A 14,579-nucleotide genomic window follows, 5' to 3' on the forward strand; every position below is an offset into this window, starting at 1 on the left:
TCACCTTGCTTCGAACTTCACTCTCACATCGCCTCTCAACCAGGGCGCTCCCCAGCCTCTCCAGTCCAAAGACGTCGTATCCTGTAACGCTCCCACGCCGCCCCAACGTATATCTGATCTTCTCACAACCTCCGCAATCACAGCTGCACTCACTCTATGACACATCTCCCCGCCTGATCTATCGAACTCGCCCACAGGAAGGTAGTTAGCGACTCTGTTCGTATTCAGTCTCTGCGGCAAGTCTACATCCTCGAGCCATCGTTCTGGATAGTATATTTGCGGTAGAAGCCATGTCGCGGGGTCGTGGTGTATGAGATATGGCGAGATCGCAACCCGAGCACCAGCGGGTATGTCTGGGAGGCTCGGGATTTCATTCCTTGGTGCGCCTGGATGGGAGGATAGAGAAGTGCGCTTCTGAGAAATGCGGACACAGGACGCTGAGCTGTAGTGGCGATGGGTCTCATTCAGGTAGGCAGACAGTACGGGTGATCGGAGTGGATCAGAGTGCTGGAGATCGAGGCGAAGTGTATTGAGGCGGCGAGGTGACTTCAGTAGCTGTGCTTATTAGACGTGGACAGGCATGTTGATTTCATAGCTTACCTCCAGTAATGTCCAAGAAACCATTGATGTTGTGTTCTTATGTATAGAGATCCAAAGAACGATGAAATGCATTGTAAAGTGTCCTCTAAGGTGAGCCGTCGTTGGGTCCTGCACCGTAAATGATAAGTAGTCCATGTCACCGCTCTTCACGTTCAGTCGCCGTTCTCGCTGTTCGAGCCTGTCTTGGAATATCTGATCTAGACGTAACTTTGCCTCGTGTCCATTGACGGAACTGTAGAGCCAATTCGGCCAGTATGAGCTCAAGCTGTCATTCGCTTCTTTTACTATAACAAGCATGAGATGATAAATTCTATCGAGGTCATTCTCATAAAAGTCGGACCCCAGGATGGTTGCGACAATAATACGGTGGATCAGGTAAGACACAGAGCTAAAGAGCTGGATGTCAGATCGCTGGGACCAATGCCGAAGAGCAAGACTGGTCTCGCGGGCAGCGACAGTCCTGTGATATTTTTGCGCATCGGTTCGTGTAAGCCCTCTCAATGCTACATTGGCCCAGATGTGGAAATGTGAAAAGTATCCTGACGCTGCGACTCGGTGCAGATAGAGTCTCTACGTCAGTGTTAGAATTGGACATACTACAAGTCTTCAGCACAACCCACTAATGAATCTCCGTACGACCAGACATCTTCGCCCATATAGAAAAACATCCGGACCAAGCTCTTGTTCGTCAACCAATACGTCGTGGAGAATATCGTTCGTACTCTGAGTATGCCGCCATGTATTCTGGCTGATGCTTCCAGGAACGCTATTGGATCCTGCGCCCATTCCCTGTACAGTCTGATACCCAGCAAACTAGATTTGACGGTCGGTACTTGAGCGCATCGGCCCAGTAAGAAACATCTCTGGTGGGTTATTAGAAAGAATCCCGCAAGCAGGGCAAGCCCCGTGACCAGCAAGAGGCCCTTCCAAAAGTCCAATGCCATCATATTTCCGACCAAAAGTTGAATGTTTACCTATGATAGTAGTATCCATTCGCCAGAGTCAATGCCAATTCTCAGGTTTCTATCGTGAGCAATAAAGTAGATATTCCAACAAGGAGGCGAATCGATGTACTCCATAGCTTCGATAGATGCTTCTCCACATCTTGGGCCGTCAGGCATATCGTTTCCTTTCTTGACGACCGTGACAGTCAATATAGAAACCTGTCACACGTACGACTGAGTGTCTAGCCTGAGGAACACATCTCTTTCGCCACCAAGGCCAGCCATTCATTGTAAGTGCAAAGTCGGAGTGTTAATTTACTCTCCGCACCGACGCGGCAACACCTTTGCACATCAGTCCTGCCGCGCGGAAAAGTGGACAACGAATGTGTGGCTTAGTATATAGGATGAGAAATCCTCTAAATACATTGAGGCGGGTAACTTCTAGACCTGGTGTCGTGTGATTGATCCGCTATGTAGGAGCAAGTTGGATGCAATCAAGCCGTGTACGCTGCGTCGGGATGCGAATCATGTGCTCCCCAATCTGTTGATCTCGAGGCTGTGTCAGTGACAGGTTTCATATGGCACCGTGAGCTCGCATGCGTAGTAAACATGCTATTTGCGTTCAGGTCTTCATGCAATTGTTGTGATTTGCAGTTGTTGTGATTAGAGGTCGCTGTGATCCGTTGATCGATGTGGCTTTGCTCTGTTTATTTTAGCTAACCAAGCTAGAGACCGACAGACCAATCACAGCGCCTTTTCAGAATATCCCGCTCGATACTGGGACTTTGATCTCAACCTGCTGACGCGAAGGATGATGCTCACTATTGCTTAAGTCAATAGTCACCTTATTAGCTTTTTCTTGTTGTGAGAATTTGACAGGATCGCCACTTGGTCCAAAGTCCGGGCCACTGAGACTCTTAAAATGTCTAGAAGCATATATCCACCTCCGTATCGCAAAGGTGCCTCAGTAAAACAAGTTCTAGTGAGACATTATCTATCGGAAAGGTCATTATCGTATCCGACAGAAAGACTGGAGTGATCGTCTGTATATCAAATATGGTACGGACCTTGTGTAGTAATTGTTTGGTAGTTTCTAAGCGTGTACTCACAGTCAATTCACTATTTCACTGTTGATCGTGATCTGTCTTATGACGACGCTGACTATACCATGAGCATATCGTTGTGTGCTCTGTCATGTTACAGTCTTAGTCTGGATATCCCTTGCATGCCTCCACATAGCTGCCCCAGTCATACACTTGACGGGAGATGCAAGGTCTGGTGATCGGCCTCGCATCTAGACGTTAGCAAGATTCTTCAACGATCAGACCAGAAGTCTTATACAGGGCCATTGCATACAAATCTCTATCAGTGAAACTCTTGCCCAGTACAGAGTGTACGTACAAGTTTTGCCTGCGATGCTTAAATTGTGCCATGCTTGAAGATACAGTTCGACAATTTTCCTGGCTTCCATGGGGACGATTTGTTTGAGGAGCAGGTTATTCTATAGCATTAAAGGCCGTTAGCAGACGCTGGTAATCTATTAATACGATAAGACAAAATTTGTATCTGCGCAGGGCAGTGTCTCAATCATTCCCAGACCATTCCAAATGCAGAGATGATTAATTCGTAATGTTTCCAGAAAGCTAGCTACATCTCTCTTGGCTAATGTCCGCTTTTGCAAGGAAGGAAAAAAATGCCTGAACGCCGGAAGTGGTATCGAGGAACGCCAAAAGATTACTCGCGACCGACTTTCAGATCAATCGGGGAGTACAACGCAATAAGGGTAATCGCGATGGTGAAATACTTGTATTTACACAATGAGTGACAGCCACACAGTCCAAGAATTGCTTGCATGATGGCCATGGACCAAGATGGAGTACGTGTAAATGGTAGCCCAGCGGTTAATGACGACAAGTCCCCTAGAAAATGCCTTCCTCGAATCCCTCATCGTCATAGCTCATATGCTCGTCTCTATGACCATAACTACTCTTGAGTGCATTCTGACCTTCTCGAATCAAGTCTGCTAGACGCATGCTCATGTTGCGCATGCTTTCGTCTGCGAGTTCTTCATCCTGTCTGATCTTTTCTGCAATCTCTTGCACTTCTGGTGAAAGTGGAGACCTACGCTCGTCCTCGTGACTCGGAAGGTTTGTGGGCGTGTATGGTCTGTCATGGTATGGCGCAAATGGATTGGTGGGATTATACGATCGAGGGCGGGTCGCAGGACTTGACTCGAAGTAAGAAGATTGTCTAGAAGCAGGACGAAGACTAGGCGACTGTGTTGAGCCGACCAGGGATGAACGGCGAGAAATAGGTATCAATGAGCGTCGCGGAAAATAACGATTTGGCGTATATTTGGGGGATGGAAGAGAAGGTCGGGGAATGTAGGACTGCGAAGGTATTTTGCGGTCCGAGAGACGAGGACTGTTACAAGCTGACGCAGGTTCACAATCACCCATTCCACGAGAGGGGACCACCATCCAGCTAGTACCACTGTCCACATGGACGCGTTTCGATGGGCGAGGGGGAGTCGATTCCGATGTTGCAAAAGGGTCATCAACAGGGAACTGCCCAGGAATCGGGGTCATTCTATTGCCATAGAACGCCTCATGCGTGGGAGGCTGTGACACTTCTTCCCACATACTCGATGCTTGCTGTAAGCTTTCGAAACTCTCTGGATTCACAGGGACTGCCTGGCCTCCGCCAGCAGCAAACCCACGAAACGGTACAGAGGAGCAGAAATTCCACATGCGACCCGCCAGGCTCCCGGCGATGTTGAAGACAAATTTACCCCAGCCGCTGTGAGGCGTGCTGACCCTATCTTGGTTTGCCATATTCCAGCAACGTCTGAAGTCAGTGTCGTGATCCTCCTCGTCCTCAAGGTCTTGATTGGGTGATTCTAAACCATCTTTGAGGATATATTGGGTGTTGGCGAATGGTTGCGGACTCATAGCATCGCTTCTTGCGATCGAGGCAGCCGAGCTAATATGTGACCAGTTGTTTGCGTTCGTTGACCATGGTGTGTTTTGAATGGGTGAAGCACTGGGCCGGGTGCGTTTTCGGCTACGATTCGGCGGTGTCGAGCTATCTGAGCTTTGTACTAGAGGAGTGCGTGGAGGTGGACAGTACGCTTTGGCTCGTTTCTCTAGAGGTGCCTGAGACGGCTTACGCCTTTGTATCGAAGTTGAGACAGTCATGCTGAGTAGAAGTTGCGAATCGCTGAAGCGTGCTCGTGACGCTGTTCGCTGAGACAGGTCCGCAACAGCAGACGACTTTGAGTTCGTAGACTCAAAGACACATGTCGGTAGAGGGCACTACGCATCAGCTCTCGAAGCTGCTGCTCCTTCGCTGGCTTGTCTAGCTGCGTTGGGTTGGGCAGTGTGAAGTTGAGGGAGCGGTGAAGTAGGCGGTGGGGTTTGTTGTCTCGCCCCACTTCCAAAACATGGGTGGCGCGTGCGCGTTTCCCAAGGCAGCGGCAAATTATGGATTTAAGCCTGAGGCAACAACAGGCCCTCACTTTTCACACGCCACCCACAGTCCCGCTTCATCTCTTCACCATTCACGAGAACTACCACACAAGTATAAATGACATTTGTGGCGACGACATCTGAGACTACGAATCCGCCCGACATGTTACCGAAGTCTTCCGACTTATGATATGCCTATGCCATCATATTCAGTTCTCCTCGTCTTGGTGTCGAGAAAGGACCGATCTTGATCATGGTCAAATGACCAAACTTCTAGCTGTCACGTCGCTGGTCGGGAGGGATATAACGACTCGATGGCAATAACTAGGGCCGAGCGGTATCCGGCTCTCACCTACCCTGTATAGCGTTTTCCGGGTCTGCCCACTGTTATACTAACATTTCGAACCGAGCATAACGAGGAGAGTGGTCGGGGATTTACGACCTCTACTCCTAGCTAATCCATCTCAGCAAGGTATTCGGAAGCCGCCTATTAGGACTTTAAGGAAATCTTCTCCTCACGGTTTTCCTCGTCACTTAATCCCACTCTTTGCTTGAACTCCCACATCTTTGCTTCGAATATTTTCCCACCCTGTCTTCAAGCAACATCCTTTTCCAATGAGCTTCTTGTGTCACTTCTCAATGTCCGTCAGACGGTTGACCGTATTAGAGTGGTCTATCAATCCATGCTTCTGCGCCAGCTCAGGGCGGCAAATCGATCTGATGCACTAGCATATGGCAAATATGTCGTTGCGGAGGATACCACTTATGGCCTCTGGCAGTCGGCTCAAACGCATAGCTTCATGGCTATGCATATCCATAGTGAAAAATGGCTCGAGAGCCGTGGAGGATAGATTAAACCGATGCAGCGCTTTAACACTAGCTATAACCTATGTCTTATACTGTAGCACATGGCTGTTTAGTTCTATTGCCATCTTGTAGATTGTCGGGTAATTTTGGTAGCTAAGGTGATTAATCGCGTCGCAGTAGGGCTATTTGGACTTCTCTCCCCTCTTCGTCATTCTACAATCAGGCTGTTCCATTGTGGTGTTCCGATTTACACATGTGGAAAGCTGGTACGGTTGAGCACTTAGCGTGATATAATGGTCTGATATGATTATCGTCTGCCGCGCTTCTTAACCGACAATGAGTACCGCGGGGTTGACTAGGATTCGATACCGGGCAAGGTAAGTATAAACAATCCTCAATTCACAACTGTGATGAAAGTAGTCCTACATATCCATTCTACGATCAGACATGCAGTTCCTCACCGGCATACTCCTACTCTCAGCAGGACTCGTCACTGGTTCTTTATCCTCAAACACCACCACCCAATCTCCACCATCCCTCACATTTCTCTACACTGCCTACGTCGACTGCTTGCCCAATATCTATACCAGCTATGGTCCCTTTGGTAATCGCACCACGATCCCCATCGTTGGTGGCAACTTCACCGGCCCCCGTATGAGCGGCCGGATCCTCGACGTTGGCGCCGACTGGGGACTTACAGATGTCCAGACTGGGATTTTTAGTGCAGATACGAGGTACAACCTGCAGACTGATGATGGTGCAAATATCTTCATTAGAACGAGTGGTCCGAGTCAGCCGAGCGGGGGTTTGCAACTGAGAATCTTGTTTGAGACGGGCGATGCAAGGTATTATTGGTTGAACAATGTCATTGGTAGGCTGTGATAGATCCGAGTGAGACGAGGTAACTTTTTAATATGAGTTTCTAGCTGTTGGTGTGTTGAGTCCGGTTTCGACGACGGATGATGGTTTTACGTTGAGGATTGATGCTTGGCATGTATGATTGAGTGCACTCCGTTCACACTTACCAGTGCTGACATTAACAGCTGGACTCGGAACTTGCCGCCCCTAGATCATAAGACACGTCTCTAGTCTAGCTATTTATCGAAGTAGAGAGTCGTGAGGTAACTGTGTAAAGGTTGGCTCATTGTTTCATAAACAATAATGCATTCTTTGATGATCCCACTGAGGCCTTATCAGTCGAAGGCACTCGCCGCTTTTGTGCAATCGACCATACCGACCAAGGTAAGTACTCTCCGCGGGGTGTTTACGCTCTTGACACATATCTATTCTCGATCGAATTCATGCAGTACTAAAACATCCAATTGATAAAGATTGGTAGACGCAAAGAAACGTGCAGTGTTACAATATCATAAGCCTCTATCAATACGTCTTGGGGCTTATACCGCCCAATTTAATGATTTGATCATGTAAGACCAAGAATGGGACAAGAGAACCAGATGTTCTTCTATTTATCTTTTTGGATATACGTGTCTCAAAGCATGGCCTTGCTATGGTACAAGTCTCGGTCGTTACTCTGGTAAATCAATAAGATATTTCCAATGTTGCGTCGTGCATTGGTGCAAAGACTCCCACTATATATGAGAGCCCATTACTAGGTCATATATTTTACGTCCATCTTTCGTCTGAAATTTTCAGGCCCTTGTAACTCGTCAGCGCCTAGACCTCCTTTTTGTGATATTGACCACATATATAGCCCGCAACCATGCAGCTGAATACTAATTGCACCCCGAGCTGTGAGCTGATAATAGTCCGCCTCCATCCATCATTATTTCCGGCATACCATAATGTCCAGCCCAGGAGAAACTTTGCGATGGCAATGTCCATCAATACTAATGGGGACCATGCCACCGCCAATGCCAACTGTGTTGCAGTCTCATACCCTCAAATAAGAACTGTAACATGGTAGCTAGGACAACAGATATGACAGAACTCAGAGCTGCACTTGTAAGTAGCCCTTCTGAGGCTCGTATCAGTTTCGACCTGTTTGGACGATGATACTCGTCGAAAGTCAACACTGTAAGAGACAAGCCGGCCATCAATGCGTTGGCAGCATTCATTGTTGTATATGTTCGCCGTAGCCTCTCAAAGATAATGAATGATTTGAAGCCGACCAGCTGGCCCCCTGCGTCTGATTTAGTACACACCACAAGGCTAGAGGAAAGATGAAGGATTTTACATTTGGAACGAGACGCAGGGTATGCACTCTCCATGATGTCCTATTGCATGTTCCGCGAGATCATGCACATGATATCTCGTGGCACGTTCGATATTGTGCGATTGTGCTTTTCAAATCTCTTTGAGTGACTCCAGTGACAGGCAGGTTGCACTACGTGAAATAATGTACATGGATACGGCGCACTCTGAAGCTTATCAGACTTATTAGACTGCTCTAAGCGCTGGGCAGATACATCGTGCAGGCGGCTATCCTAGCAACGATTAGACCGTTGCAGCTTGCTTGTTCATGCGCGCGATCGCTCAATTCAGGAGTAATGATTGGCGTAGCATCGCCGGGCGGCAAGGAGTGATCTTAGTGGATATAGATTGCAGGATCAGATATATACGCAAGCAGATGCCCCCTTGGCCCAATACTAACCACATCTATACCCTATCTCGACAGTAAAAAAGCTACATTCCTCGAGTGTATCTCTGAATACTCTTCAAGTATATCCACTTGTACGGCTTCTCCGTCAGGCGTTCCTGAGACTACTCTGGACCGGCGAATACCGAGATCATGCTGCTTAGCAGAGATGACTTTGGGTCTTTAGGGAGAGTTTGTTATAAACATTTGATCAAGGGGCACACGGGTAGATGGACCACATGTGAAACACCGTACTGCTTTTCTTAACAACATCATTATTGCTAGTCAATTCTCTCTGGCGATCTTGACTAATTATTTTGCAGTCCCTCGTAATCCTATGACACTGATAGCTCTTGGACGGCAGCCTGCTCTACCACCGCGTCTGAGGCTAAGTCTACATTCGTAGCCATACGGAGCTGTTGGTATTGATGGGCTGAAGTGTGTACCGAGTGGCGTACTCTCATCTAACTGGAGCGCGAAGATTGAGGGTGTGAGGTAGACACATCAATCTTATCATTCATATGTACACAATCATATAGGTATTTGACCGTCTCCGAGTCAATTCCTCCTGTAAGTTGGATGGCATGATCCTCTAGCGTGGTGTAAGACAAGTCCTTCCCATCCCCATCAATGATCGCAAGGACATGCCCTTACCTAACATCAACAACACCTCGGATCAGAAACTCATTCTCGTGGCAGAATCTGTTCCCCAAAAATCGGGAGCCATTCGCCGCGTATCCCAAATTCATGCTGATCTCAAAAGCACTGAAGATGTCGCGGACTTTCCGACCGTCGACGACAACGATGCGGACATGTTCTTTTCCTTGCTTTAGAAAGTTTTCTCGGATCATTAGAGCGTCGCGCCACTGGCTGGTGAATGTCATGAATGGGGATTTGGACTCGTTGCCCACTCGGTCTTTGACTTGTACGCGCAGATGCAAGTCTGCGTATACTTCTAGTGGTCGAGTTTTCCAGGCGCCTCGTGCAACAAGTTGATCGTTAGGTAAGCCTGATTGATTGCCCTCGGTGGGAACACCGTATATGACGCGGTATAGGAGAGCAGGGCGCTCGGCATTGGGCGAGAGTTCGGTCGTGTATGACATGACTTTCGCATTCTGTGACTCTGGCACAGAGATTGCGATCCTCAAGGAGCTGCGTTTGATGAACGAGGTCCTTCAAGTGATCAGTGGGTCTACAATGTCTGATATTAAAGGCTTGTCTTTCACTGCTAGAATAGCGCACCCATTGCATTAGTAAATTGTGGTGCCTTGTGCATGAAAGGCGTAAAGAGTGAAGAGGTCAGACTCTCGACATCTAGGATCTCAAGGACCACTTGACCTCCTTTAATTAACAGGATCGCGATCGGCATAAGGGCAGAAAAACAGGCTTTAACAGTGAAGCAAAAGTATCCTTTGTTACATTAGGAGATGAGTTGAAACAATGTTTACATGGTGTTCCTCCCACTGTTTCGATCTTCCAGAGGATGCATGAACGAGGTTCTGCAGTCCCTTATATGCCCATAGGCATGCAATCGATAAGATCGGTCTACGGCCTCCTTCGAGATAATGGTCTGCTGACAGGCGCACCTGGGAGTGGTGTGACTTCTACAGATGAATACAGATATCTGTTCGCCACATCTTCATAACACGCGACAGTACCGTGCCAATCGAGCCGCTACAAGGCGGAAGCAACAGCGAGAGGACGCACGCTCTGAATTCCAAGCCGAGAGAGCTTAGACGTAAGTTCATCGACTGCAGATTCGCTCCCTTGTGCTGCCTCTGAGCGCTCGGTACACTCGAGATGCCGCCCGCGAAAGCATCTGTCCAACAACATCAATAGCTCGCCGACATCCAGTAGCTTTGACCACTCTTCAACTTCTGTTTGATCAAGCTCCATCGCCGTAAAGAGTGGTAAAAGCATAGGGTAACGGAATTCGCCGGTACAAGTCAGAACTTCGCGAGACACCTCGTCACACGAGAACGGTCTGTCATCATGGAAGACTCCAAGTATTGCATCACTGCCAGTAGGAACACCGTCAAGGATTAGATATTCGCGTCTGTGATTGATCGGATTGCCGTCCTTCCAAGACCTCCTCCAATAGTACTTTAGATGCTTGGCATACTTGGAGGCATTGTATACATTGGTCAAGCCTTTCGTTTGGATTGCAATAATTCGTACGTTTTTCTTCCCTTGCCTTGCGTAGAGTTTCCGGAATCTCTGGGCCTTGGACCAATCGCTTGTGAATGACACAAAAGGAGATCTCCATGGTTTGCCGTAATAATACTTGCGCCATCGAAGATGAAGATCCACGTCTTTCGTAGTCGGTGTTGTCCTTTCGGAGAACGGCAGGAGGATTCCCATTTCACCTAAAGCAGAAACTGCGCCGAGACTCCGAGCCGATGCGGCATCTTCATCACGATCATAGACGGTGCGAAATAGGACTTTAGGGACGTTTTGCATAGGCCCTAGAGGGCCTTCAGCAGGTATGTTCATAATGAGAAAGTACAGCCTTCGAAAGGGTCGACGAGAAAATTGGGGGGCGGATTGGGGAGATTTTTAAAGAAGCACGGTCACTGTTTGACACCATTATCGTGCTTCCGCTCGTTTCTGGCATGATCCCCGAAGCGTTCTCGGTCTAGATCAGCTAACTATATAGTCATCTCCCATATTCTCTAGGTAGAGCTTATATATACGTATATGTCTATATATAACTATATGAGAGTACAATTATAAGCTTTCTTTGATTATATGGATCTGTATCAAAGACATAGAGCGAGAAAAAAAAGAAGTATCGCATAAGCAAAAAAGAAGAGATTCCGAAACACGGCCCGTGCGAGAAAAGAAACATAACTACTTTTTATAATTAACCCCTTACTTGAGAACCCTATGGAAAGAAACCAAGTCTTAGTTTTGAACTAAAAACACGTGTAGAGATCAAGAAAGAGAAAAAAATATAAGCATCAGTGGTAATAGACTTTAAATACCAAACTGATTTTCTGGAAAACCTCTAGGTCTAGGACTCTGGATCAAGTTTAGACGACCCGCAGTTACCTAACGATCACAAGAGTGAGCTAGCTAGTCACGTTTCGGTGTTAGCAGCGAAGTATATACGTACACAACGTGCCTTGACCCAACACAAGAAACAAGGTGTGGGCACCAAGATTATGGATCTTTCCATCATACCGATGGTCAATATGGACTGCGAAATGGCATTTCGGATCTTACGCCAATAATATTTTGGCTCGTCCAAGAGTTTACCACAGGACTGACTGCGAGCTGGGTCCGAAGATCGCATACTTTCGAGCGACGCAAGATATTTTTCGGGATGCTCCATTTCCTAGCGGTCGGTAGAAGAATAGAAGGAGTTATTGCGACAAGTAGTAGGAGGCTTCACGGGTCATTTGCTGGATTCTATGATATGACGCTCTTGTCACGTCGGCAAGTGATAGGGCTCGCCGTGTTGTTCGGCATATATGAGGAAGGTGTAGATAATCAAACCTCGCCATACAGATATGCCGATGTCAAGAACTGCATTCAGTATACCGCCGTTCGATGACGACCAGAGAAGAATGTCATTACATTGTACCGGTTTGCTGGAGACATGCAGAAAACATCTTTCGATCTTTAGGGGTTGGAGATGGATGTCCGAGGGCAAAACATATTGTAAATTAATTAGTATTCAATTGCATGACTGTGACATATTAATCAGTTAGAGTCGTTTGCTCATCCCTCGCATGCTCCTCCGAGTAAGAGATACTCCCAAGGCGTTGCCGTCATGAATCGCTAATCAGAGCATACCAAAAACCATGGCAAACACACCAAGCACACCACCAGACAGCGCGTCAGATCCAACATAAGCAGCCGCACCACCCGAAGTCGAGCTCGGCGCAGCAGAGTCAGAAACACTACTCGACGCCCTGGTCGTCGTCCCTCTAGTCGACATCGGCGAGCCATTCTCAGAGGAGTCATTGTCGCCCGAGTTCGTTGCCATAGCTACTGTAATATCAGCGACACAGCCAACGCGCCTAGCCATCAAACCTCTTACCATCACCAGGCGTCTGCACAAGCGCAAACGGGTCCGTTCCGTACTCCGTTGCCCAGCACGCCAAATAGCTCAGTCCATCAGACGCGCCGGCGGTGGGTACAATCACACCTGTGTTACAGTAACCCTGGTCGCAGTATACATTTGTCGATGCCGCGAGGAGGTTCCCATCGGAGCATGAAGTGAAGAAATTGCATGAGCCCGAGGTAGGGCAGCATGTTGCGTAGGCGCCGCTGCTCGTAAGGGTCGCGGTGGGATCGCACTGCTGTGCCGGAGTGATCACTACGAAGTGATGTATCAGTACTCTACAGAAGCACTGATAAGGCGTCGGTAAGGATCATGGTTTACCTTCAGATGCGCCGCTTGTGCTGACGTAGCCAACGAGCTCGCCATCATTCTGTCTAGGGATCAGTCTCGGTGCATGGGTGATCAATGGATCCTGGACAGCTGTAGCGAGCTGCGCAAGAGCAATAAGGCCGACGGTGAAGACGGGCTTCATGATTGACACGATGATCGCAAGTGATAAATGGGACGCGCACAAAAGTGGACCGGCGCCCTGGTGCCAGGGGCAAGCATGCATTTTAAATTGGAGCCACGCGCTAAGATTCTTTAATTACGTGTTAGGGCTGTTGCATCGCGGCTGGCAGTGCCGAACGGGCGAGGGCTTCTTTCCGACCCGCGTCTCGTCCACGTCTGGTGGATGATGAATAATTCGGATCACTCCGATGTATATCTTCCACCAGGCTCTTATGCCTTCTTTGTCGCTCTCATCTTGACCTTAAAAATAGCGTATCGAGCATAAATAACACTGCAGGAGAATAGTGTGACAGGATTGACCTACGAGCAGCTCAAGTGTGTATGCCGGATTAGGCTAGTGCGTAAAAGAGTGGGATACCTAAGCACAGCGACAAAACAACAGCATGTATGATTTGTATGAACGCACAAATTGGCACTGGTCACTACTCGGATTTCCATGTATATATGATATCCTTCAATATGATAGTCTAAGACGACGTTTGAGTCATCCAGGGATTTTTGTCCACATAAACATTCTATCATCCTCCTATGTCAACAGTCATCCTCAATAAGATAACACTGACGCATAGCTTCTACTCGAGGTTCAATGGTCGACTTGCATCTCTTCATCAATTAGATCATCCTACGCGCCAATCTTCAACGCCGCATTTGCACCCTCCCCGACGCCCTCCCAAAACACATTCACCGGAAGCCCCTCCGGCGTCGGCGCACTCCACCACGCATAAATGCCCTCGTCAGCACCCTCTTTCACAAGATACGTCTCGCCATCAACCTCAATCTGGTCCAGTGCCGACCCAGCTCCACCCGCACCATTGAACAAGAACGGAGTATCAACACCAAAGGGTCGGTTTCCATTCGTGGGTTCGTCGGCTTTGAAAATACGTTTCGACGTCCTGTAAGTAGGTTAATTCCTTGACGCATGATAATGCAAGGTGGGAGTTCCAAGAGCAGGTCTAGGGTGGGAAAGTTGGAGAGGTAGAAGTTGGAGAAAGGATTTGCACGTACACATCGTAAGTAAACTGCTGCGTATACTCCAATGCGCTCGACAGAATCTGGGCGCCGCGCGATACAGTGGCGACTGTTGCTGGATATGGAGCGGAACCATCTTCGGGGACGATGGTGAGGTAGAAGGGGCCTGTGATCTGGGCGTAGACAGTGCTGGCAGCGGCAAGAGCGAGTGCTGCGGTGTGTGCGTAAGAGAAATGCATTTTGAAGCTGGTTTGGTGTAAAGTGTAGTGAAGAGGACTTGGCTGCAAGCGTGCTGGTCGTTTGTTTTGAGAACAAACAAACAAATTATATACTGTTCTGATGGGGAGTTTAATTGGTGGAACAACAGTTGCTAAGACGATAATCCTCCCGATGTCTCATGCACAGATTCATCATCAAATGGCTCGTCGACACCTGTCGAGAATCTTACCAGATAATTCTCGCCGTCATACGATTTTCTGTCAGCAACATTCAGGGGAGCCCTGGCGGTGGACGCTCGCTTAGCGATTACAACCTGGATAAGTCTAGGCAGATTGGTTCCTGGCATCCCTAATGGGCATGATTGACTTCTGATGGCGTAAGATGACGATTATCTA

At 48.1% G+C, this 14,579-nt stretch overlaps 6 protein-coding genes across 6 annotated transcripts; 2 read left to right on the forward strand and 4 right to left on the reverse strand.

Annotated features, from left to right (window-relative positions):
- Positions 1 to 1,544, reverse strand: EJ05DRAFT_496069 (cytochrome P450; the record flags this gene model as incomplete). Its single annotated transcript, XM_033746329.1, has 3 exons — positions 1 to 555; positions 601 to 1,170; positions 1,221 to 1,544. 3 exons carry the CDS (start codon positions 1,542 to 1,544, stop codon positions 1 to 3), a joined length of 1,449 nt encoding a protein of 482 aa, XP_033605690.1.
- A 1,919-nt stretch (positions 1,545 to 3,463) lies between these two features.
- On the reverse strand, positions 3,464 to 4,741 carry EJ05DRAFT_496070 (uncharacterized protein; the record flags this gene model as incomplete). Its single annotated transcript, XM_033746330.1, has 1 exon — positions 3,464 to 4,741. One exon carries the CDS (start codon positions 4,739 to 4,741, stop codon positions 3,464 to 3,466), a length of 1,278 nt encoding a protein of 425 aa, XP_033605691.1.
- A 1,421-nt stretch (positions 4,742 to 6,162) lies between these two features.
- Positions 6,163 to 7,138, forward strand: EJ05DRAFT_534626 (uncharacterized protein). The gene is made up of 3 exons (XM_033749196.1): positions 6,163 to 6,689; positions 6,745 to 6,812; positions 6,862 to 7,138. Exons 1-3 carry the CDS (start codon positions 6,266 to 6,268, stop codon positions 6,892 to 6,894), a joined length of 525 nt encoding a protein of 174 aa, XP_033605692.1. The 5' UTR covers positions 6,163 to 6,265; the 3' UTR covers positions 6,895 to 7,138.
- Positions 7,139 to 8,968: 1,830 nt separating this feature from the next.
- EJ05DRAFT_30602 (uncharacterized protein) lies at positions 8,969 to 9,710 on the reverse strand. The gene has a single exon (XM_033740648.1). It carries the CDS (start codon positions 9,518 to 9,520, stop codon positions 9,068 to 9,070), a length of 453 nt encoding a protein of 150 aa, XP_033605693.1. The 5' UTR covers positions 9,521 to 9,710; the 3' UTR covers positions 8,969 to 9,067.
- Positions 9,711 to 12,066: 2,356 nt separating this feature from the next.
- Positions 12,067 to 13,010, reverse strand: EJ05DRAFT_472160 (uncharacterized protein). The gene is made up of 3 exons (XM_033743129.1): positions 12,808 to 13,010; positions 12,463 to 12,741; positions 12,067 to 12,410 (listed from the first exon to the last, which is right to left on the reverse strand). The coding sequence occupies exons 1-3, from the start codon at positions 12,956 to 12,958 to the stop codon at positions 12,205 to 12,207; spliced, it is 636 nt and encodes a 211-aa protein (XP_033605694.1). The 5' UTR covers positions 12,959 to 13,010; the 3' UTR covers positions 12,067 to 12,204.
- Positions 13,011 to 13,634: 624 nt separating this feature from the next.
- EJ05DRAFT_30805 (uncharacterized protein) lies at positions 13,635 to 14,416 on the forward strand. Its single transcript, XM_033740668.1, has 2 exons — positions 13,635 to 13,874; positions 13,998 to 14,416. The coding sequence occupies exons 1-2, from the start codon at positions 13,722 to 13,724 to the stop codon at positions 14,223 to 14,225; spliced, it is 381 nt and encodes a 126-aa protein (XP_033605695.1). The 5' UTR covers positions 13,635 to 13,721; the 3' UTR covers positions 14,226 to 14,416.
- Positions 14,417 to 14,579: the final 163 nt, after the last annotated feature.

The sequence above is a fragment of the Pseudovirgaria hyperparasitica genome (genome assembly GCF_010093815.1).
Source record: "Pseudovirgaria hyperparasitica strain CBS 121739 unplaced genomic scaffold EJ05scaffold_1, whole genome shotgun sequence".
Taxonomy (NCBI): domain Eukaryota; kingdom Fungi; phylum Ascomycota; class Dothideomycetes; order Acrospermales; family Acrospermaceae; genus Pseudovirgaria; species Pseudovirgaria hyperparasitica.

Bases quoted from the DNA above. Each gene is read 5' to 3' on its own strand.
- EJ05DRAFT_472160 (XM_033743129.1), bottom strand. From the start codon at position 12,958: ATGAAGCCCGTCTTCACCGTCGGCCTTATTGCTCTTGCGCAGCTCGCT. The intron at 12,742-12,807 runs GTAAACCATGAT...ATCACTTCGTAG, and splicing joins CACAAGCGGCGCATCTGAAG to TGATCACTCCGGCACAGCAG. The intron at 12,411-12,462 runs GTAAGAGGTTTG...ATATTACAGTAG, and splicing joins TGTGCAGACGCCTGGTGATG to CTATGGCAACGAACTCGGGC.
- EJ05DRAFT_30602 (XM_033740648.1), bottom strand. From the start codon at position 9,520: ATGTCATACACGACCGAACTCTCGCCCAATGCCGAGCGCCCTGCTCTC.
- EJ05DRAFT_534626 (XM_033749196.1), top strand. From the start codon at position 6,266: ATGCAGTTCCTCACCGGCATACTCCTACTCTCAGCAGGACTCGTCACT. The intron at 6,690-6,744 runs GTAGGCTGTGAT...ATGAGTTTCTAG, and splicing joins TTGGTTGAACAATGTCATTG to CTGTTGGTGTGTTGAGTCCG. The intron at 6,813-6,861 runs GTATGATTGAGT...TGACATTAACAG, and splicing joins TGAGGATTGATGCTTGGCAT to CTGGACTCGGAACTTGCCGC.
- EJ05DRAFT_30805 (XM_033740668.1), top strand. From the start codon at position 13,722: ATGCCCTCGTCAGCACCCTCTTTCACAAGATACGTCTCGCCATCAACC. The intron at 13,875-13,997 runs ATACGTTTCGAC...AAGGATTTGCAC, and splicing joins TGGGTTCGTCGGCTTTGAAA to GTACACATCGTAAGTAAACT.